Consider the following 24980-nt stretch of genomic DNA (forward strand, 5'->3'; position numbering starts at 1 on the left):
TGTTGTAGTCAGTAATACTTTAAATTGAAATCGTTTTACTGTTGTTCCACTTGATGCGTTTGGTTTCAGTTGTCTTATAATAACAAAAATTTAATTGAAACGACGACATAATTGGACAAGGGCATTAGTAGGTACTATAAGTTTTTTCATTTTACCGAGAGTATTTTCAACCCGATCGAGGCCTTACAAGGTAGATTTAATTGTAAGTTTATACATGTGATAGATTTGCCCCTTAAGATCCACATGAAAGACCTATAAGGCAATCCTCATTTTAGTATCACCACTTTTTTTGGTGGGTTTTTCATGAGACAGGGAAATCCCTATATTGGCATGCCCCTCATTAGCCACACACTACATGGGGCATGTTTTCTATAAGTTCTATTCGGGTAATGATATCTTCAAAAGTTTTAAGTCATCTAAAAATATTATGGGTGGGTGCGGTTAGGTTTGCTATATTTTATTTGATGGAAATTATTTTTAATATAAAACTAAAGATCTGTTTATAAGTTTTATACTTTTTTATTGCCTCAGACCTAACGGCCATTTGTTGCGTTACAAAGTAGCCAAGGCAGCCTTCTAGCTAGCGATCGAGTTCAGTGACGAGCTTTTGCTTCTAAAATCTAGAATATCCCCATGTTTGCATGCGTTTAGCATTACCTTCCTACTACTGAACTGAAGGCTGGCTGCTGCTTCTGTACGGTTTTGTTTTGCCAAGGCAAGGCAGTCGGAGACCCCGCAAATGTAAACTTTTCGAAAAGTAAACTCCTCGCTACCGTCTCCTTCCGTCTGGGCGTCCGCCCACTTATCGTGTTCTCGTTCGGAAAACTCGCAGCTGCGGACGCCGCGATGCGCCGGTCTTGACGACAAAACCAACCCGAGCTACAAAACTTTACGTTCACGTAAAGAAACGAAAAACGGCTATTTTGTAAGAATGTAGGCTGCAAGCGAGGAGCGCTGGAAAACAGAAAAAATACTAAATCTACCATTATTCATTCATTTTTTAATTTGGACTTAGCTCATTCGCTGATATCACATATTGCTATCGGATTGTAACAATAATAAAACGCGAAAATGTTTAATATAATGGTAAATGTTTAGTGGTTAAAAGCCTACGGCGTATGTAACAGTTACACGTTCGTCAAATTGCGATACGAACTGGCAGCAATATTCCACCATAGGAACCAACATTGAGGGCAATGCAAACAATCTAAAACAGTATTTCAATCTAGGTAGAAGTGCCACTCGAGTTCGCCTATATAGTTTAGTTGTTTCTGCATGACGTGTGTGAGCGTGTGTATGGTATTTGTATTTTCCGAAGCCAAATGCGCCATGTGTTGCAGTAGAAATAGCTTTTGTTTGTTCTAGGGATTTAACAAAAAATAGAAACAAAGCATATCAGAAAGCTTTCAACATTTTTCATTTTTCTTTTTGCTAATGTATCAAAGGGGGGACACAGCAGAGGTAATACCAGTTTTTGTCCAATCTTATCGGGAAAATTCATTACTGTGCATTTTCAAGAACTTGCAATGTACACAATTGTCTAAATAGGTATTAAGTTATTGTCTAGATAAATATTAGGTCATCATCATGATCATCATCGTAAGGTAGTCAGTCCTAGTATCAGTCTTCCTAGATACCTAAACTCAGCGACTTAGGCATTTAGGTACTATTTATTATTATTATTATTATTATTATTAATAACGGTCTCCGGATAGTTTTTCCTACTGAAACATTTCCAAATATCTTCCGCAGTCCGGCGATGAACAATTGCACTCAGGCACAAGGGGTAGTGGGACCGAGCGGCAGGGCCTAGAGGTTTAGACCATTGCTTAGCATTCGGGAGGACGCCGGTTCGATTCCGGGTCCGACTGACTTGGTCCAAGTTTCTCTGTGGTTTCCTTGGATCACACAGGCAAATGCTGGGGCAGTAATATTCCACAGATGATCTTTCATTCTCTTCTGTCTTCATTTCGTTCGTCTCAACTTTCTCACCCAAACCACCACCCACCCATTCCCATGATTCCTGAAAGCAGGCTGAAGAGGAAGGCCTCCGCTCTACTTTCCGGCATGGTCCGGAGGGACAGTCCGCCCACCAGCATTCCTGTCTTGGTGGGAATGAAACACCCAAAAGTTTTTTTTTTTTTTTGGGGTAGTGGGCTACCCAGTTAGGGATCCTACCTGCACCCCCCTGAAAGTTCTAGTCGGGTTTCGATTCATACCTACTTGATGGCTGGTTTTAAATATTTTTTATTGTTAACAGCAATTTAAAAACACGAAATTCTGAGACTGCGGTATTTACGAATTCTTCATACCACCCGTTTGATTTACTGTCGTTTGTTTGAACTTGCTCTGTTTAGCATGGACCGTTTGCACGTGTTGTCGTTGAGTTCTGCTTTCGAGTTTGCTGAGCACTCGAAAGAAACTTCTTGGATCTTTTGTCGCTACCACGCCGACATTCACTATGTCGAGCCGAAAATTATACATACACACATACGTACAACATTCATAATACACACGGGTACATAAACAGCAGAGTTATGGATTTAACAAATGAGTAAAGCGTTGCAACTTCTTCAGTATTTTGAGATCGTTTGTAGAGCTAACAATGCTTCATTTGTAGGTACAAATCAACGTAAACCGACAACCGTTAGTTATACCTACAGTAGGTATAGTCAAAGTCACTCCGTCACGTATTATAAGTTTAAGAAAATAACCAGGGAAAAGTTAGTCTATAATGAAAACCTGTGGTTGTTCCATTTTACCTGAAGGAAATAGTACAGAATGAGTAAAGTTGTTTAGTGTATTACAAGTAGAGATGTGCAAAATGTTTTTTTAAAAGTATTTAAATACAAAACGCAAATACTTTTTTGATTTATTTCAAATGTTTGTTTAGCGTGAAAGATTAGATAAAATTTTGTTGATATAAAATCAACATCAATCATTTTATATCAAAATATTTACAACTCCATTTTGTTTCCGATCTTTTATACATTGTAATAAGAGAAAGAAATGAAATCCATAGTTTCTTTAGCTTTGGGTTCATCTAATAAGTGGTTTTTCGAATCGTTTTCTAAGAATTGTGGATTATACGCATTTATTAGCAAACCACAATCTTGTAGTTTTTAGTTTTACAGAGCTGCCGTAAATCAATTCGATATAGTTTTGCGGGCTGTTTTGTCGTAATTCTTAGAATTTTATAGTTCCTTGCTAAAGGTAGGATAAGTGGTGATTTGACAAATGCTGATATCAATTTGGAATTTTAAAATTCCATTGGACCATGACATTAAACCCGGAAAACAAATATCGATCCAATATTGTAGATGATCCATTTCCAAGGAGTTTAGATTTTTTTGGGCTCTCTTTAGTTAAAGAATTAGAAGACATTTAGTGAATGTCTCTTTATCCCCTTTTTAAGTTGCGAATACCATCGATGGCCAATGTGAGTAACTTTAATTCATCATTTTATATGTTTGATCGGTGATATTAGTAAAACTTTTAACGGTAAAAATAGGTATGGAAAAGTATTTTAAATAAAACACAAAATGCTTCTTTCAAAAAAGTATTTAAATGCACGATAAAATGGATATCTTTTATTTTGTATTTACATTTTAAATGCAAGTATTTCAAAAAAATCTCATCACTGATTACAAGAATATAAATTCGCCCAAAGATTTAGAAAAAGGCATTTTTATAATATAAAAATGGAGGTTGTAAATCTGTGTAAGTAATCCGTTTAAAATTACATATTAATTGTAAGATAAGATAAATCCCCTTGAGCTTTGATCCAAGCTTGATGAATCCGTAGGGGTTCTTTTTCGAATTTACGTCTTTGGTTTTTAAAAATACAAAACATCAAGCCTTAATACTTCATCAATTACTTTTCGCATATTTTTTTTATCGTGAACAGATTTAGAGAAAAACTTAAAAGTTGAAATATTGCGTTAAAAGAGGATAAAACGTGAAAAGATGGTTAAAGACATATCAGAAGCAGAAACAGGAAGGCCCAGATTAGATAACTGTTCGCTGATATGGGATGTACTAGTTGCGATTGGCTCAAGACAGCAAAGAATGAACGTCCTTGTCCTAGGCCTGTTAGTACCTACTGACGACCTTGTGGTTGTTACGTATTCTACTTATATGTACTATTGTTTAATTAATTCTTGCGTGATTATTATTTATAAGGCTTTTCCCTAATTCTTTTGTCGACCAATACAAAAGAAAATCCGCCCGTCTGGTCTATCTACTCGTTTAAGCCTTCGACTTTGTATAATAAAGCAAAGCGAAAAAAATTGCTTACTCTCTGCACATTTGCAACAACTGTAGCATGCAAACCCTAAAGGCTAATTGTCATATACGATTTTACGGTAACGCCCTCTTCTTTCAGGGTGTTCCGCGTCGCGTATGGGGCACTCTCGTCGGCTAACTAATAAAATGATATGCGAGTCTATTTAAATTTCATACGTGCGATTTAAATTCGTGCATATGGTTGAACGAAATGAATAGGGAGCGAATAAGCGTCCCGACGCGTTGGCGGCGCTACTCGCGACTGTATTTAATAAAGACGTCGAATGGATATTCACGTCACGTACCATTGTACTGATCGTTATTTTATTAGGCCCGGATTAAACCTACGCATATGGCATTTTTTAGTACACTCAAAAGTGGCGGTGAAGTCTTCGGGGCAACGAATATGTCTCCTTCTGGAGAACAAAATATTTGCCAACGGTAAACGAAAAAAGAAAACAAAATAGGGACCCAAGTAAAAAAGAAAAGTAAATGTTAGTGTTACATTTGGATTACAACTATATAAAAACAACTAATAGTTAGGTACTATGTTTAGGTACGCGAGGGTAAACGTAAATGCTATATAGTGTCTTAAACATTAATGCCAGTTCCTTGTATATAAGTTTTCATGCTCGGTTTCAGATGAAACAGGTTGAGGTTTAAGGTTGTCTTGCAGTATTTTTTCCTTGAATGCAGACGTTTCGCTATGCTCAGTAGGTGACATCTTCAGTATGTTCCATGCCAAACAACAATCCAAAAATTCAATCTGTTTCATTAATGTTAGTATTGAATTATATTATTATATCTGTACAATTGCGCCTAAACAGCAGGTTTAGAATTTATGTTAATCCTTGCTAGTCAGGCATCTGATTAAGGTCCTGGTTTAGGCTTTGCCTCAATACCTAGGAAAGCATCTGACTAAGTACTGGTCAGATATGTGATGAAGAACCCAACCAGATATCTCACATGGAACCCGGTTAGACACCCGGGTCAGGCTTTTTGATAGTCTAATCGGGTTCACCTTTACACTATATTCATAGATTCATCTCAGTCTCAAAACATATCTAGTGGTGAACTAGGTACCTAGGAATAAATGTATGAAGAAAAATTAATATAATCTTGTAGTTTCGCTGTAGCAAATAATTTCTTTTTCAAAAAATTCCACATCACCAAAAAGGAAGTACATGAATTAAATGAGAAAGTGATAAAAACGATAAATGTTTGATTTCTCGTCTCTCTAGCGATAATTTTTATTATTTAATAGTATTTATTTTGCATAGCCACATAATAAATAATTACTACTCTTATATTTTCAGATTCTCTGGTCAACCAATAAGAGGAACAACACGGTGAGTTTTTAGCTTTTTATTGTAATAGATAAACGCAGTGGTTTCCAACCTTTTTGTACCTGCGCCCCTATTAAAAAAAAAATTGTTGCGCCCCCTTAATTTTTCTAATAATNAAATATATTTATAAATAGTTCTAAATAATATTCAACCTCGCAGTAAAGCACTTTCTTAATACATTATGCGTATCGCAGATCTGTCAGGAATCCACGCAGTTTAAATACAATTTCCGTCGATACTTCTATACTAGATAACTTTTGATGTAGTTGGATACCTGTATATTTTACATTTTAAACGTTAATGTGGAACATACACCTAATTTAGGACGAGCAATCTTCTATGCCGGATTTTAAATTTGCTGAAGTTAATTAAAATTTCCTCGAGTCAATTCGAGGCGTTTGATGTAGAGCTGAAATATCTGGGAAGACAGCGCGCCAGGTCCCAGTTTCGCAAACAAATTTAATTAGAAAAGACGACTACGAAGTCTTCGCAGTCTTTATATTTGATGACGCTTTTAAGTGACTACCTTACAAAGATTGCAATTAAAGGATTTGTATGCTGAAAATTAATTTTTTGCAACTTTTTAACTTCTATACCGACGATACTGACGACGATTTTTGACATTTTGTGGGAACTGAACTAAATTCCACACAAAAACGTTTAGTTATTAGGGTATCTACTTGATGAGAATGATGCGTTTATATCGAAACCGAAACGTGCTTTTTAGGTTTCTGATAAACGTTTATGTGTAGGTTTTTTGGATTTTGTTAATGTTTTGTACAAGAAAATTGGTCAAATGCGAATCAGCACTTTATACAGTAGAACCTTGATAACTTAAACCTCGATAACCTAATAACTTCTATAGATTCATAAAATTTTGTGTTCCTTACCCCTCGGAGTCCAAAACCTCTATTACTTAAAATAAAAACCCTCTATAATTAAACGAATAATTTGGGCATCGCACCTCAATAAGCAGTGAAAAGTGGTTTGAATGTAAAAGACGAAGAATTGCTGAATTTCCTAATTTAGAGAAATGCTTGTTGTTTACATCGTTTAGATAGTGTAAAAATAAAAACATTAGTGTTAGTGGACCTATACTAAAGGAAAAAGCTGAAAAGTTTGCTAAATCACTGGAAATCCATAATTTTAAAGCTTAAATTTAAACCCTTAGTAAGTAAAAACCTCAATAGCTCAAATTATTTTACGTTTACCTTGGTCTTTATCTTATCGAGATTCTACTGTATTACAGAAAAATTAGTTTTTAGACTAGAAATGTACCGGATAGTGATTTTGCCACATAAGTCACAAAACCGGACGTCCTCAACCATAGTAGATACTTCTCAAAATATCTAAGGTAGGAAACTGACTATAGACAATTTTTTCAAAAAAAAAAAAAAAAATTGTAATGATTACGTACGCAAAAGCATCTCCACAGTAGTCTCCGTTCAAAATTTCATAGAATTTTCTTAAAATCAAATTCAATACCGAAAAGTAATTTTTGAAGTCAATTTAAATTTACACGCTTTTTGCTTGAATTTCGCATTTTTACAAGAATAATTTAGTGCCGTCAAGTCACTACTTCTTTAACGTTCCTCGTGTGTCTCTGTTTGTGCTTAAAACCTCTAAATTTTTCGCTCTCTAATTTCGCGATTCATTTATATTTAATAGCGGGTCGATAAGTCTAAAACAATGCGACTCGGGCTTGAAATTTCTAATGCCACCATTTGAGAATGCATGTTAAGTAGTACGCCAAAGTCTTTTTACAGGAATTTCCCTTAGGTAATTAAACTAGAACGACATACCTACAACCAACAAACTAAACTAAACTAAACTAAAACTGATTTAAGATCATTAACGGAATAATTTTACATTTCTCCTAGTTTAGCTTTTTGGGATGAATGTTGGTAGGTACTCGTTTACTGGCTATCGCAACGCCATCAGCCACACAACCACCGCCGCATCGTCAATAATCCACGGCCGTCGACGTCGCGTCGACCGACCCCGAACTTGCTGGGTCGGACGGGGGTGGGTTTCAAATTACCGCGGTTCCAAAGCAAACACAGTCTGTTTGCTCGAGAAGAGTTTCCATTCGCTAACAAAGCCGTTCTCTTTGTAATTGTATTAGCATTTCAGGCAAATAACTTTCTAGTTTTCGATTTGCATTGTATTTAATAAGGAGGATAATTGCCCTGAGCCGCTGAGTCCGTAGCTTGTCATCGCCAAGAAAAAATTCAAAAGGAAACCGCCCCAGTTTAATACTTTAGTAAATGTTGCTAGCAAAATTACATTTGTCGAACAGATTGGTTATTGAAAAAAACATTTATATGAACATGTAAACTCCAAAAAAAATATCATTTATTTGGATAAAATAATTTGAAATTGTCTGTATTCTGTCGAAACTGCCAGACGCGGATCGCGATTTCGATCTTTTTGGATCTCATCGGCGCGTCGCAGGCAGCTCCGACAGAACACAGACCAACATTTACCTGCTGCCTTAACAGCGCGTTTTAGAAAATACCACAAATGGCGCGGTAAACGCCATCTGTAGCACGATGCTACAACATACGTAATCCTAAAATGTAGCATCGTGATACAGATGGCGTTTACTGCGCCATTTGTAGTATTTTCTAAAACATCATTTATTTGGGTTACGCATTACTACACTACAATAGTTATGATTTGCCATTAACCTAAATCAGAAAACAAAATAACGAAATCTTATGCTTATTTCGCATGGTTGAATTAAAAGTCCAGTCGCTCGCTCCTTTATCGCTCCCAGGAACGCGCGGAATGACACATTAGTTTACATGCGGTGTCCTCGAAATATCGGAATGATACAAACACGAACAACATACAGATAGAAAAGACGACGAGAAAAACAGATATCTTTATTACTGACCGATTGGGGCTATAAATACGGTACGGTCAGACGGCAGCCAAGACTTCTGCGAAATGGTAACGATAATTCGATAATCGGTGCGCAACTAAAAGTAATAATTTGCTATTTCGAATGATTTGCAACAGCTCTTGTTATCTCGTACAGAAACATGTTTACCAACATGTGTTCGAGAATGCACGACATGCAAAACAACTCGAAGAATAATTCGTGAACGAAGTGCAAATGCAATCCACTCGATTTTCAGCAAATGAATTAATAATTCTAAAAAAGAAGCTTTATTAGATACGCCATATGTATAATCATCCCTCGTATAATACCACCATACACCAACACCATACCTCCAGTTGTAGCACATTAAAATATCTCCAAGAAGACTGAAGAAAGCAAACAGGTTAAGTTTAGCATGGAACCAGGGAAGAAAAAGATCGAATAAGTGGACCAGTAGAACTAGTTAGTATCCCTTCACAAAACGATATTTTCTATACTACGTTTCGTTTAATATCAAACGCCCATGGGTTCTTTTATTAAGTACTATATCTGACATGAAGTTCAAGCAAAATTTTGGGAATTACCCTGAAACTATGCACGGAAGTGGTAACTTCTTTTTACTACCCCTACCAGAAGCACTGAATAATTCGTCGCAGTCTTTACCACCCTTAAACAATTCGAATTTTAATTCCGGTAATTTCCCGAATAATTTCGATTTAAAAAATTCAAACTTGGTTGATTTTAGATCTAGGCAATCAGAATTTAACACCAACATACCAGCTACGGCAAAATCGGCAGTTGAAGCGTCATGTGAGTTAATTAATTCATAAAATATCATCCACTATTTTTTGTCGCTGAACTGAAATTTACAAAGTAAGAATAGACGTTAGGATTATCCATTTGAACGATTGCTATAAACGAGTTTATTTTAAGAGTATAACCAAGCAAGGAAAATTTTCTGTAATATATATTTGCCATTTACTGTTGTTAGTATTTTACTTGAAAATAATTATTAATATTATACACAAACAAAACATAATCGAATTTTAAACAACAATAATTCCAACACGATCGTTGAAACCGTAACGCCGATAGGATCACAAACTTAATCATCATCATCATCGCATCGAGCAAACCCCATAACCAAATATTTATTAATTATCAATCACCCCCGCACAACCGCATACTCATGTACATATATGTGCCTATAATAGATAGACACATAGGGGGTGAGAGTAATAACAGTAATGCGCATCGTAGGATGATAATGACGGTAACAAGCCATATCGCATCAGAGCCTAGCGTGACGCACACTCGCCTACAAACACACAAAAACCATAACAGATAGATAAAGTGTACGCGTATTCGAAGCCGGTGCGTGTATGTGTGCACTAACGCCCTTATCTTTGGGGGTTTATCTTTGCACATCTGCCGGACGAAATTTAGCCGGTGAAGGTAGCGGACGGTGGTGGTCCTGACCCCCTAGAGAACGACGTCACTCTCTGATGTCGCTACCGTGAAGTGTACGTATTATTTTCTCTTTATAATCGTATTTGAATTGGAGCATTGTACAACATTTGTGGGTCATGGGTTTAATATGGCTTGATTGATGGACAAAATAAAGATAACAATGGGATCATCCGTAGTACACAGGATGTTCTCGGAAGGGTGGAAGTTTTTGATCAACCTGCCATCTACTGACTTGTTAAAATTTGAGTTCTTTTTGAAGTTATACTTCTTTAGGCGCGTTATGAAAAACTGATGAGAGTGAAATTTCAAGATGCGCGCGCATCACTGTAACACAAAATTAACAGGATGAAGTTGCCCACTCAACCGAATTCATTATGTCTCGGAAAAAAGCTACCAACGAAATAAAAATAATACCTCTCTTAGTCGCGCATGTTGGTACGCTTGTCGCCTCTGATCACTGTTTTCATATTTATTTATAATATTTATCCACATGGTTTTAGTTTTTACAGTCACAACACGTGTTTTATTTTCATACAAGTGCGAATTATATATGTGGCAATAAAATATATTCAGTAGTGATTTAAATTGAATATTTGGATTAATATTATTTACTATTTGTGAATATTAGTGAAAAAATTGTGCTAAAATACTTTTTTAAGTGCTCCAATATAATTGAGGTTAGTTATCCCTATGTATTATTTATTGATATAAATTAAAATATCATTATTTAATATAATTGTGTCTGTAAAAATAAAAAGGAAAGCTCTCTTCCGCCTCTCTTCACTCGACTGGAACGAAGGACAATTCTTGTCGTCGTTGTACTTGAAGGTGGCGTCGGATACTCGACTTTCTCACTTCTAATTACCCACGTACCACTCCAACCCTGTTCGCGAACCAACCACATTACATAGCATCGATTATCAATTCGAATCTCCTTATTCCCTTATTTGGTTCCTATACTTGCTCCTCCACAAGTTTTTCTATCACAATTTCTCTATGTAGTACCGTTTCCGATACTTCTTTCCGTTTTTAACTGTTCCTTACACCTATTTACACATTTCTCTCATTCTAGTCGTTCATGTGCCTTTGACTCTCTTCCGTTTCTTTCTTTTCTTTCTCCCTTAATTCACTCTATTCTTTCCTTTTTAAATATGCCAAATTCATTTTTAATTTTTATCCACTATAAATTACGCCAAATTAATGAGGAAAATTTTTTGCTGTTGTCACACCCTCGCCGGGAATCGAACCCGATCTTTGGCTTTACGCACCAATGCTCTGACCACTAAGCTATGATCTTTCACATTAACTTGAGGTTGTTTATAGTTGATAAAAATTAAAAATTAATTTTCACATTATAGAATTTCAATGTATTAACTCACTTATGCTATTAATTTATCCTTAATTATCCTGCATTATGTGTTTATTAAGATTTTTTTATTATATTAAGGTATTTTCAATTAAAAGCAGTCNCAGGGACATAGCGGTTGCGGCGGTACCGGCCGGTTTGTATTGTCTAATGACAAAAAAAGCTGTGATTGTTGTATATAAAAACATTCTATGGTATATTTACTATCAGCATTGCACCCGTGCGAAACATAGTGTACAAATAATACCATTAAACCAATTCCTTAACCCCTATCCCGGTATGTTTGTGTGTTTGAAGAAGTTTCACTTCAGTAGCGTGTTGTATAATTACACGTTGCATTTTTTAGGATCCAGCCGATTTTTAGTGTTTATTTCATTGGTTTAGTGTTTAAACGACTTTTTGAATGAAACTTAATGTTGTTTGGGATGTTGATGAGGGTGGCATTTAATCAAAAGTCTGTCAGAATGAAGACATGCAAAGCTTAAAAAGACCTGTAGAAAAGTCCGCAAGGTTAATTGACAAATTGATATAAGATGACTCTTGCAGTTACAAATTGAATTCCGACCAGACGAAGCCGCGGGCACAACTAGTAAATTATAAAGCGCTTCAATTTTATATTATATTATGCAGAAAATTATCGATAAAAGAATCAATTGACAACCTGTCAATAGAATTGTCCAAACCCCACCTAGTGTGCAATAGATAGGTACTTGCTTTACAAGCATGTGCTAGTAAAGTCGACAATGGGCGCCCATGCACCTTTGACGGTATACATCGAGTAAAACGAGTGCGCCCTCTAAATTGGGGTGGTATTTCGCGATCGCCCCGTTTGACCGTATGTCGCCGCAAAAAGAGCAACTTTTTGTGCACATGTCGCGTCCCGATCTGTTGTAACAACTGCACTTTCAGGAGCCCACGATATACGCATGCACAGTACGCACATAATACTTAATTGAATATTCGATTGTTTGACATTGGATAAACAAAGGGACGCGTTTACAAAAGGTACGGAAATTATACGCCGATACAGGCAAGGCAAAACGATCACCGAACATTGAAATTACTTTAACATTTCTTTGTTGGCATTTTTTTTTTGTTCAAGTCGCCGAGCGAAAATGGATAAATTAGCGAATGTGTGAAGTATATGAATGACCTCTATGTTTGCTACTAGTGTTTATACAATAATAAAGCTATTACAGCCAAAGATAAAAATATTCAGTCTCTTAGAGTCTCTGAAAGCGAGACTCGAGTCTCCGCCTCTCATCGAGTCTCTCTGGTGTTGCTGAGAGAGACTATCAAAAAAACTGTTTAGCGTCTCTGAACGAGAGACTCGAGTCGCTCATAGAGAGATCCTCATTTCGTATCCAGTCTCCGAACGAGAGACTCGAGTCGCTCATAGAGAGATCCTCATTTCGTATCCAGTCTCTGAACGAGAGACTCGAATCTCTGAACGAGAGACTCGAATCTCTAAAAAAGAGACTCGAATCTCTTAATAAGTGGTGTCTCGATAGACATGGTTAAAAAAAAAGTTCAACATATTTCAGACATCCCAGTCTTTCTACAAGAGACTCGAGTCACTTAATTTTTCAGTTTTATTCATTCAGTCTCTCTGTGAGAGACTCGAATCTCAGAATTAACAATTTTATCGTTGGAGTCTCATACAGAGACTGTGAGTGATTCATAAAAACACCTAGGCAATAACTGAGAGACTGTGAAAGACTGTGAGAGACGCTCTCAAAGACGCTGAAAGACTGTAGGAAAAAAGGAACCCTATGCTCTTTTCTGTACCCCTGACAATATGTAGAAAATTTCATGATAATTGGTTGAGTAGTTAAAGCGTAAATTGGTTATAAACAAACAGAAAACTATCAAATTTGGAAAAGAATATACAGGATAGTAGGATACTATCTGAAACATGAAAGGGTAGGTAGAAACATATCAGAAGTACAAACAGGAGTAAAGAAGGGCTGCGGAAGACCTATAGTATATTCACAAATAGTTATTAGGGATATTGGATTGGATAGCAAGGAATGGAGGTGCCTGTCCAAGCAGCCTTCAGACTAACGACCTGGTGATGATGATGAATTGAAAATAATAACTTTTTATGAGATAGGCACAGTGGATTTCATTTATTACGACCATTTTTCTATAGCGACATTAAGTCCCTTGAATTTAAAGCATACTTTAGTACAAAATTCATGCAGCTATAGCGGCTTCGGATGTAACGCCGAGTTCGGGTGTAGCGACTGTTTTTAATGAATCGTTTGTAACAAATCCCTAGTAATCCTATGCAAATACAACGACCAGAGTCGACCGCCAAAGACACAAAGAGCTTTCGTATCTTTTGTTTACATCCACACAGATATAACGACGAAATTACAGTGGTCGCTTCGTCGTCGTTATAGCCGAAATCCATTGTAATAGGTAATAATTCTTCGAAAGTTGTAGTTGCGAACAATAGTTCGATATTCATAGTAAGCATTCACAAATTATACCCAGTTAGACACGACTTTTTTGGAATAATTTTTGTGAAGCTTTCAGCACTAATACAATATAGATGCTGATATTTACATAACGACTTAATTCTCATGATAATTTGTAATAGTCGTTAATGTTTTACCGTTAATGGCATTGTTATTAAATTTCGTAGTTTGGTATTGCATCTACCTGATGAAATTTTAAAACAGTCGTAAAAAAAACGCGACATTCCTCCCTTCTAACCTCCCACCCCTAATCGGAATACTCCCGCGCGCGTATACATGTCACTCGTGCTCGGTGTGTTTTTCCCATTCGATCCGTCGCGATATTTTCACCCCCCCCACCCTTCGTCCGCCCGTTTTATTTGGCACCCCACATGGACGTCATCGTCACTACGCGTCACGACTCAACCCCTGTGTCCTCCTGACATCTGCAAACAATGATAATCCTTGATTATTTTACTTTGATAGCCCACAGCGCAGCGTGATGTTTCAATCACGGCCCTATTTTATAATTCATTTGCTCTATTTATATTCCCTCTGATGTCCGTCCACTTTGATATTTATTAACACACACCGGCGCATATTTGTCGCGGATGACAAAGTGTACCTATGAACACATTTCATGTTGATACGTATGCATATGTATTATGACAGTTTAATTGTCAGGTAAAATTATCAACATTCCTTCCCATTGCATCTATCATCTCAAATATATTTATTATAAATGTCGTTTGTAGCTATTTGTCCAGTTTTTGACTGTTGCATGGGATACTTGAGAGGAACATTTTTCCTGTGCCTCCAACACATAAAATTCAGTACTGGAATTATTGTGCATTTGGAGAAAATTCTCTGACAATCATCTCTTTGTAAGTCATTAACGCATTTGTTATGGTACACCCTCAGTTAATTGTCAAGGAAATAATATCAATATATAGATCTTTTATTCTACTTACCTAGTAATTTTGTCAAATTAACAAAAATATAATAAGGTGTTGAAATGCAATTTACCAAAAAAAATTTTACATATAATAGAACTTACCTAACCACGTCTTGCATTCGGTTGGACGGAATGTCTTTGGGTGCATTCCTTAAAACCACAGTTATCAGTTGAAGAAGGGCTGTAGATAAGGCATCCGATGGTGGTGTATCGTCTACGTTAGTAACTCCCTTAAAAAAAAAAAAAGTTCTTGAATATTGTAACACCTTGTAAGTATGACAAAATAATCTCATAGGGAGACGCGCAGAAGACGTGATAAACATCATTAAAGAAAGGACAAGAAATATGCTTAGATTTTTAGATGACGTAGCAGTATTGGCATGTAGCAAGGAGGAGTTAAAGATACCCTTAAATAAAATGGAGTGGTATTGGCAAAACAGTATTGTATAAAAGGTGTAGGTAAGAAAAGGTTAGAAGCGTTCGAAATTTGGTGTTACAAAAAGAAATAGGTGCGATAGGTTGGTAGGACATCTTCTCAGGCATGAAGGTCTAGTCAAAATCATATTAGAAGGTTAGGTTAAAAGCGTTCGAAATGTGATGTTACAGGCGAATGATGAGGATACCATGGATAGAGAGGGTTATAAATGTAGAGGCATTAGAAAGAATAGGAGAACAGAGGACTCTATGGAAGTCAATAAAAAATAGGTGAGATAGGTTGGTAGGACACTTTCTCAGGCATGAAGGTTTACTCAAAAACATATTAGAACCAGAAACGGGAGTTAGTAGGAGTAGAGGTAGACCTAGATTAGATAACTGTTTGCAAATAGTTAAGGATGTGGGTTGTTCGAGTTTTAGGGAAATACGAAGATTAGCTCAGAATAGGAATGAGTTGAGATACGTGTCCGACCATTCTTAAAACTGGCGACCTTATGATNAAAAAAAAAAAGTTCTTGAATATTGTAACACCTTGTAAGTATGACAAAATAATCTCATAGGGAGACGCGCAGAAGACGTCATAAACATCATTAAAGAAAGGACAAGAAATATGCTTAGATTTTTAGATGACGTAGCAGTATTGGCATGTAGCAAGGAAGAGTTAAAGATACACTTAAATAAAATGGAAGTGGTATTGGCAAAACAGTATTGTATGAAGATAAATAAAAAAAAGTAAAACCAAAATATTGGTATGCAAAGAAAGAGCGAATATGATAGGTGACGAAAAATGGCTGATTTTCGGTATCCAGGAAGTCAGATAATTCAAGATGGAAGTAACAGTAGAGATATAAAATGGAGGATAGCGCAGGGTCGAGTCGCCTTCAATAAAAAGTCACTTCTATGCTCGCGAACGGTTAATTTAGGAATTCGAAAGAGAAAGGTTAGAAGCATTAGAAATGTGATGTTACAGGCGAATTATGCGGATACCGTGGATAGAGAAGGTTAGAAATGAAGAGGTATTGGAAAGAATAGGAGAACAGAGGACTCTATGGAAGTCAATAAAAAATAGGTGAGATAGATGGTAGGACACCTTCTCAGGCATGAAAGTCTAGTCAAAAACATATTAGAATCAGAAACAAGAGTTAGGAGGAGTAGAGGTAGACCTGTATTAGATTACTGTTTGCAAACAGTTAAGGATGTGGGTTGTTCTAGTTTTAGGGAAATACGAAGATTATCTCAGGATAAAAAAAAGTGAAGGTGCGTGTCCAACTAGTCTTATGATGACAATGATGAAGAAACTGCCAGAACTGTTGTTTCGTTATAGACAAAATTTATTCATTGTATTATCTATTGTAGGAGAAAAAAGTGCACTTTCTAAGGAGCGTAGTACATAATTTATTTGACTATAACTACAATTTTTTATAGTTATCGAAAACACTGTCATCTTTGACCATATTCGTATATATATATATTGTACATATAGGTACTTTGTCGATGACGACTGTAATGATAACGGCGCAATTCGATTTATTAAGCTGCAGACGGTTGCGAGACAATGCGTTTCAGGAAAAGGGTGGCGTAAAAGAATTCTTCCGACGGTTTGCGGACAATCCTCATATTTCACTACGTTCGCTACGTTTCCGTGAAAGGGGAAAAAACAAAAGAAACGATGCTTTCGACCGAACTAAAGGGTGGTCGGAACGGACGGACGGACGGCATGGGGCTGCCGAATCCGACTATAGTACGTATATCCATCACGCTAATGCAACGATGGGAAAAACTCCTCCTCACATTCATGCTAATACTTTGCCCCATTTGTACAATTTTACTTTTCCGGACCGTTTACCACAAAAATTTACATTTCTCCACCAGATTGTATTGTTGCTACATATTAAGATATTAAAATGGGCAACGTATTAATCGAAAAATTAAAAGATTGTGTAAAAAATTGTACGCAGGGTGGGCCAGAAATGAATGCATTTTTAAAAATTGAATATGAAAAATATATATACTGCACTCCCACAGGGAGCATGCTTCATGAAACAAATGAAGGTCATACTGACAGAAGGATTTACCAGCAGATTACGCATGCAGACACCTATAACTTTTCAAAGAAGTGGGCAAAAAAAAAACTTTTGGGTGTTTCATTCCCACCAGCCAGTAATACTGGCGGGCGGGTAGTCCCTCCGGACTACGCCGAAAGGTAGGGAGGAAGGCCCTCTTCAGCCTGCTTTCAGGAATCGTGGGAATGGGTGGGTGGTGGTTCGGGTGAGAAAGATGAGACGGACGAAATGAAGACAGAAGAGAGTGAAAGATTATCTGTGGAATATTACTGCCTCAGCATTTGCCTAAGTGATCCAAGGAAACCACAGAAAAACTTGGACCAAGGCAGACGGACCCGGAATCGAACCGGCGTCCTCCCGAATGCTAAGCAATGGTCTAAACCTCTAGCCCATGCCGCTCGGTGAAGTGGGCAATCCCACCATCTGCCTTATGGGAGTTCGGTTAGGCAAACATCAAATATAGGAAAGCTTCTTACACAAGCTCGTGGTTATCTGCTAGTGGATCCTAATATTAAAATTTATCAGCTAGCACTTTTTTTTCCACATGTAGCATATTTAGGGTGATACGTGAATGAAACATAAGGTAGCTTCGTGAGGTTCAACGTGGCAATGTGGCTAACAGGCTAGCTTCATGGCATCCTAAAATTTTAGTCGGCTAGACGCAATTTGATGATAATAAAATACAATTTTATTTTTTGAATAGTACGTCATCCAAATAACTCATGCAATAACTAGTATGAAATTTTTGAAAAACTTTGTGATTGAAATTGGTTTTCTTCTTTCTGTGATCCAACGTCAATAGTGAGTTGTACTAATGAACTTATTCACCACGCGACCCTTAAAAATGAATTTAGTTTTTATATTCTTCAAAAAACATCAAAAATTTAATTTTATGATACGGACATCCAATAAAAGAAAAACTAAAACTTAGGTACCTTTTTGTTACCAACCTGGAAAAGTGGTCTTATACCCTTTTCTCCGTTAAGAGATAACGAAAATTAAAAATACATCTTCTTTTATCTGTTTTTCTTTTAGGAACGATTGCAAATTAGACAATGGCATTAATTTTTTCTGGTCATTAAGTCGATTAAAAATAAAATTTTTGTTGTTATACGGGAGTTATACGAAGCTACGATGTGTATTAAATTAACACAAATTTTATACCATAAAAACAACGAAAACAAACGTAGTCTCATCGAGAAATTCCAAAATATCGTAGTCTACTATGGCCGGATTAACAGCGCACTATCGGTCAACGTGTGCGCACTTATCAAAGAACACACAATACGTTTCTGATGTTCGGCCATTTTTTATTGAAGATAAACAAAATATGATCGGCTTCGCGGGCCGACAGCTCGGAGAGCTTCTCAGAATCAATTTCGGTAGGTAGGCAATGGAGAAGGACGACAATGGCCTGAATATTAATCAAAGACAACCGGGGCCACGAACATACGACTAACGAGAGGAAAAAAAACGGAAGATGACACGGACAAAAGGTGATCCGAAGAAAAAAAAAAGGAAAGACAACAAAACAACATTCGGCGACCGCGTTATCAAAAACTTGAAATGTAACCAGCGACTAGATATTTTGTATGCATCAAAATGAAAAGATAAAGAAAACACCGCTCAGAAAGCATCCGATTAAAAATGTAGGTACATACTACCTCCAGTAGAAAGGAAAATATCTTATTCATCACCTTGTACTGTAGTTTATGCAAAAAAATACAGTAAAAGGAAACAATATTTTACAAATCTATATTCTGAAAAATCTCTAAAATTCTGAAGTAATGCACATTCGATAGATACCTCTATTAGAAACATATGATGTTCCGGAAATATCTCCAGTAGAAAGGAAAATATCTTATTCATCGCCTTGTACTGTAGTTTATGTAAGAAAATACAGTAAAAGGAAACAATAGTTTACAAATCTATATTCTGAAAAATCTCTAAAATTCTGAAGTAATGCACATTCGATATTAGAAACATATGATGTTCCGGAAATATCTTAGATGACGTAATATTTCTATATAATTTTTTGACTTGATGTCGACTTGAAATTATGTTAAGTTCAAGTCAAGTATTAATCATATTTCAAGTACAATTTGGAGAACGTAGCTGCTCAATACGACTTCATTTTTTTTCAAGACTTTTTGATTTTGTCCTTGATGTCAAGTTTCAGCACAGCTTTGAGTTCGCAGTATGGCAAAATTTTAAAAAATAGTTCAATTTTTCGATTTTGTTTATAAGTTGTGAATTTTGTTGAATTGTTGGCGACAGTGAATTTAACTCTTCAATCTAAGGCTATTATAATATTTTCGTCAAATCTCTTGGCCCCAAATTTAAAATGCACACGAAATGTTGGTACAAAATTTTTTAAGTCGTTGAATTGTAACGCATTAACAAAATTAGTTTCCATACTGAAAAAATATTTTTGAAGTGGTATTTCTAACTAGTCATCGGACTGAAGACCTCAGTCTTCACCTAATTATGAACGAGCCGCCACTGTCTTTCGGTCTAAATTACAAAGCTATTTTTAACAAATTTAATAATTTTTTAATATACTTCAGGACTACCAGATTTTTCCTTAATTTGGAAATATTTCAAAAACTGTTGAATTTAAGGATACAGCGTATACATATAGATATAATGGAAGCGGTATTGACAAAACAGTATTGTATGAAAATAAATAAAAGTAAAACAAAAATATTGGTATGCAAGGGAAGAAAAAGTAGAGAAAGAGCGAATATAAAGATAGGAGACGAAAAATTAGAAGTGGCTGATTTTAGTTATAAGAAGTCAGATAAGTCAGGACGGAAGGAGTNCTAATAGGAAGTCAGATAAGTCAGGACGGAAGGAGCAGTAGGGATATAAAGCAGAGGATAGCGCAGGGTCGAGTCGCTTTCAATAAAATAAAGTCACTTCTATGCTCGCGAACGGATAATTTAGAAATTCGAAAAAGATTGTTAAAGTTGTTTGGAGCACGGCGCTGTACGGGTGCGAAACATGGACGGTTGGCGGGGCGGAAAAGAAAAGTTTAGAAGCCTTCGAAATGTGGTCTTACAGGCGAATGATGAGGATTCCGTGAATAGGGAAGGTTAGAAATGAGAAACGAGGTTTTAAAAAGAATAGGAGAACAAAGGACTTTATGGAAGTCTATAATAAATAGGCGAAATAGGTTGGTAGGACATCTTCTCAGGCATGAAGGTCTAGTCAGAGACACATCAGAGGCAGAAATAGGAGTTAGAAGTGGTAGAAGTAGACCTAGATCAAATTAGTGTTCGCAAATAATTCTATTTTTTGTTCTAAGATTCCAATCAAACCAACGTCCTGCGAACGTTTTATCCAATGTTGTTTTCTTTATATGATTAAGAAGTTTAACGTCTAGGAAGCTTTTTCTCAAGGAGAAAATATAACAGATTAATGACAAAGCCCGACATTTATATTAAGAAAAATCCTTGCTAAATAGGAGGAAACTAGTTACAGAGATCTTAAATAAATAAATTATGATCACTATACTGTCTTAAGATATTACAAGATTTTTTTCAAAGTGGTGTGACAAAAAGAATTTGAAGGAAACATGACCATACATTCTTTATTAATTTACAAAAGTTTCTGTAAATTTTAAGAACGATTCTTAATCCCGATTTTTTAATTAAAAAGTGACCGCAAGTGAAAATGAAATATATACACCTTCATAAAAAAATTGAAGTGTTGTCCGTCGATGTCGTTATTCTTCTTGAATTTCAGTAAAAAAGTTTTTTAAATTACACGAAGAACATAGTACAGCAATCTGGTGAGCGCTACCTTAACACTACTAGGCACATACGATATTTTCTGTACCTACGAAAAACCTGTATTCAATCTAAGTGGTTAGATGGCTCTGTCGTGAAAAAGTTTAGCAGACTTCAAATTAACGCAAAATACTTTTAATATATCAAACTTCTTTATTTGTTAAAAACAAAATACCAATGTTATATTTTGTGGCAGAGTAATATAAAATCATATTTAAAACGTATTAAAATATAGCAATTAGTAAGAAGTGTCTGCTTAGATCGCATATATCATAACATTAAATTAAAGGTATCAGCAATCTACGTTCATTAAGAGTGCGGAACGACTGGCCACACCGTTCACATGTGCTTGACTAACACATACACGCATTTTCGTGAAAATAATGATCGCGATTGGTGCCGAATGAAAAGTATATATGCAAAATACATAAATCTTTGAAAAAGTTTCACATAATATTTTGAGTAAAATCATTTTAAAAATAAATACCCGAATGGTCGTTCAAAATTTAATCACCCTCTCCCTATGGGTTTTGCAAATGAAGAAACATACACGTTTTAATAAACGTTAAAAAAAAAGAGACTTACTTGTAATTTGGTGTTGAGCAGATCAAGGGCTGCAATAATTTTGTTGGAAAGAACGACATATTCACAGTTGCTTCTGCCCCCTTTTTCACCTTTACATGCACCTTGCCAAACGTTGCAGGCTATTATCATGCTTCTGTAACAACACCTACGAGGTAACAAAATTCAAATAACATGGGCAATATTTATGTATACAAAAAATTCCCTTGTACTCTGAAAAATTCAATTAAAAAAAAAACCGATGAATTGATTCTATCGTCCACAGACAGTATTCCAATTTTATGATAAAATTGTGAGTATTAATTATCACATTGTTTATTCCAATTTTCATTAATTAAATTAAAAGTTCCCTGTAGGAAGGAAAGAATGGTAATTAAACTTACTTTGCTGAGATTGGTGTCCGCACATCTTGTCCTAAAGACAATAATTTCGCCAAAACCGAAAACCCTCCAACAGCTTGAAATACCACGATGTCATTGTTCTCTCCTTTCGTCAGAATTCTATTTAGTTCATTTAAAATTCTATCCAATTGACTAGAAGTGGATGGGGACCATCCCTGATTCGCCTGATTTGTTATACTACCAATTGTGTTCACGTTTCTATTTAACGTACGTTTATTAGAACATTCTATCACAGGTGGTTTGTAAGACGTTTCGAATTCGGCCCCTTTTACACTCATGCGCTGTCGAATCTTTTTACATCGTTTTCGATAAGCTTTGCCACGTTCTTTGGCTGCAGTGTCTTTAGGATCTATTTTATCGGCCGGAGCATCTACGATTTGTTTTAGATTGAATTGTTCAACATCATTTGGTGTCATTTGGGGCTTTTCTACGTTCGCTTGCTTTACAGCTTCTTGGTGCATACGACCCCGGAGATGGCTCATTAAATATACCTCGGATTTTATCTAAAATAAAATTTTGTTGTAGGCTTTTTAAGGGGACGCGTAATTTATACTCTTACCAAAACGTTACAGACAGTGCAGAACTTTTTCGTTGGATATAATGTGTTATTTGGTGCTTGGCTATCATCACTGTGACATCTGTGGATTGACAATTCTAGTGCTTTCTGCCTTATTTGCTCCATGTTTTCTTCGTGTCTTCTGGCTGATTCTTCTTGTTTTTGCTCTATACGTTTTTGAAGTTCTTTTGTAGAGGCGATCTGTTGAGCCTGAAGAGCTTGAAGTCGTTCCTATAATAATTTTTTGCATTTTATTAATTATTCTTTTTCACTTATAGGTGGGACATAAGTAACGGAGTTGCACAAATAATTAGTTTGTACCTCTCGATCTCTGGCTTTTTCCCTTGCAAGTTCTTGTCGTTCTTTTTCTCGTTGCTGCTGCTGTTGCAACTGCCTTTCATCTCTCTGTCTCCTTTCATCTTGCAGACGATCCAACCTTTCCAACCGTTCTTTTTCCAAGGCCCTACGCCTTTCTTCAACAGCAGCCTCTTTGGCAGCCTTTTCTTCTTGCCTCTTTTTGCGATCCTCGTGAATANGTTAATTTAGAAATTCGAAAAAGATTGTTAAAGGTGTATGTTTGGAGTACGGCGCTGTACGGATGCGAAACATGGACAGTGGCCGCAGCTAGAAAGAAAAGGTTAGAAGCGTTAGAAATGTGGTGTTACAGGCTAATGATGAAGATACCGTGGATTTAGAAGGTTAGAAATAAAGAAGTATTGGAAAGAATATGGAAGTCAATAAGAAATAGGAGAGATAGATTGGTAAGACATCTTCTCAGGTAAAAAGGTCTAGTCAGGGATATATTAGAGGCAGAAACAAGAGTTAGGAGGAGTAGAGGTAGACCTAGATTAGATTACTGTTCACAAATATTTAAGGATGTCATGGGATGTTCTAGTTTTAGGGAAATGCGAAGATTAGCTCAGGATAGGAAAGAGTGAAGGTGCGTGTCCAACTAGTCTTATGATGACAATGATGAAGAAACTGCCAGAACTGTTGTTTCGTTATAGACAAAATTTATTCATTGTATTATCTATTGTAGGAGAAAAAAGTGCACTTTCTAAGGAGCGTAGTACATAATTTATTTGACTATAACTACAATTTTTTATAGTTATCGAAAACACTGTCATCTTTGACCATATTCGTATATATATATATTGTACATATAGGTACTTTGTCGATGACGACTGTAATGATAACGGCGCAATTCGATTTATTAAGCTGCAGACGGTTGCGAGACAATGCGTTTCAGGAAAAGGGTGGCGTAAAAGAATTCTTCCGACGGTTTGCGGACAATCCTCATATTTCACTACGTTCGCTACGTTTCCGTGAAAGGGGAAAAAAACAAAAGAAACGATGCTTTCGACCGAACTAAAGGGTGGTCGGAACGGACGGACGGACGGCATGGGGCTGCCGAATCCGACTATAGTACGTATATCCATCACGCTAATGCAACGATGGGAAAAACTCCTCCTCACATTCATGCTAATACTTTGCCCCATTTGTACAATATTCACAAATAGTTATTAGGGATATTGGATTGGATAGCAAGGAATGGAGGTGCCTGTCCAAGCAGCCTTCAGACTAACGACCTGGTGATGATGATGAATTGAAAATAATAACTTTTTATGAGATAGGCACAGTGGATTTCATTTATTACGACCANTTTTTTTTTTACTAGTTTTCATCTATATGTAGATAATCTAAGAGTACTAGAGTTCTAGACTAGAGATGTGCCGGATACACAGATTGAATCCGACACTTTTTTGAAGTGAAACTTCTTTACGAACGGTAGGGTAAGTTCGTTTCATGCGAGTTACCATGTAACGAAATCATGCAACGCATTTCCCCCGCTGTCTGTCCCTATGTATGCTTAGATCTTTAAAACTACCCAGCGGATTTTAATGCGGCTTTTTTTAATAGGTAGAGTAATTCAAGAGGAAAGTTTGTATGTATAATACATGTATAATATAGTAGAGAAACACTGATTTTAGAGGATTGTAATGTGATGTAGTAAATAAACACATTTTTTTGCGCTTACATTGCAAACGGTTGCTAAACCCTACGAGATAGATCAAAATAATGTACTACAATATTTTACACCTTAAAAAGGTCTACAAAAAAGTCAGCGATGATATATGTCTATCTGTTAGGAATAACCCACAATAACCATTTTTTGTCCTTTACTTTTTACGAGAAATAATGGCTTATTTACGAAGCGATTTTAAGCAATACAGCATTAATCCTTATCCAATTAAGTACTTTTAAATACATTGTGCATTTAATATAGATCAATATGGCCCTTTACAGCATGTAATTTAAATGAATATTTTCGAAGATATTACAGACTTAAAATGCAGGGACATAGCGGTTGCGGCGGTACCG

General features: G+C 36.2%; 1 protein-coding gene across 2 annotated transcripts in view; it reads right to left on the reverse strand.

Annotated features, from left to right (window-relative positions):
- LOC108733199 (S phase cyclin A-associated protein in the endoplasmic reticulum) overlaps nucleotides 1-24980 on the reverse strand; it is a 56086-nt gene that overhangs the window by 15759 nt on the left and 15347 nt on the right. Inside the window, exons 7-11 of one of the 2 annotated variants that reach the window (XM_025977349.1) lie at nucleotides 22920-23123; nucleotides 22602-22829; nucleotides 22025-22545; nucleotides 21645-21777; nucleotides 14873-15000 (exon numbers count right to left, since the gene is read on the reverse strand). In XM_025977349.1, the coding sequence (XP_025833134.1) occupies nucleotides 14873-15000; nucleotides 21645-21777; nucleotides 22025-22545; nucleotides 22602-22829; nucleotides 22920-23123 (1214 nt within the window). Of the gene's footprint in view, nucleotides 1-14872; nucleotides 15001-21644; nucleotides 21790-22024; nucleotides 22546-22601; nucleotides 22830-22919; nucleotides 23124-24980 lie in introns of both variants that reach the window. The other variant, XM_025977348.1, reaches the window with a different exon arrangement.

The sequence above is a fragment of the Agrilus planipennis genome, unplaced genomic scaffold (genome assembly GCF_000699045.2).
Source record: "Agrilus planipennis isolate EAB-ADULT unplaced genomic scaffold, Apla_2.0 scaffold72, whole genome shotgun sequence".
NCBI lineage: Eukaryota > Metazoa > Arthropoda > Insecta > Coleoptera > Buprestidae > Agrilus > Agrilus planipennis.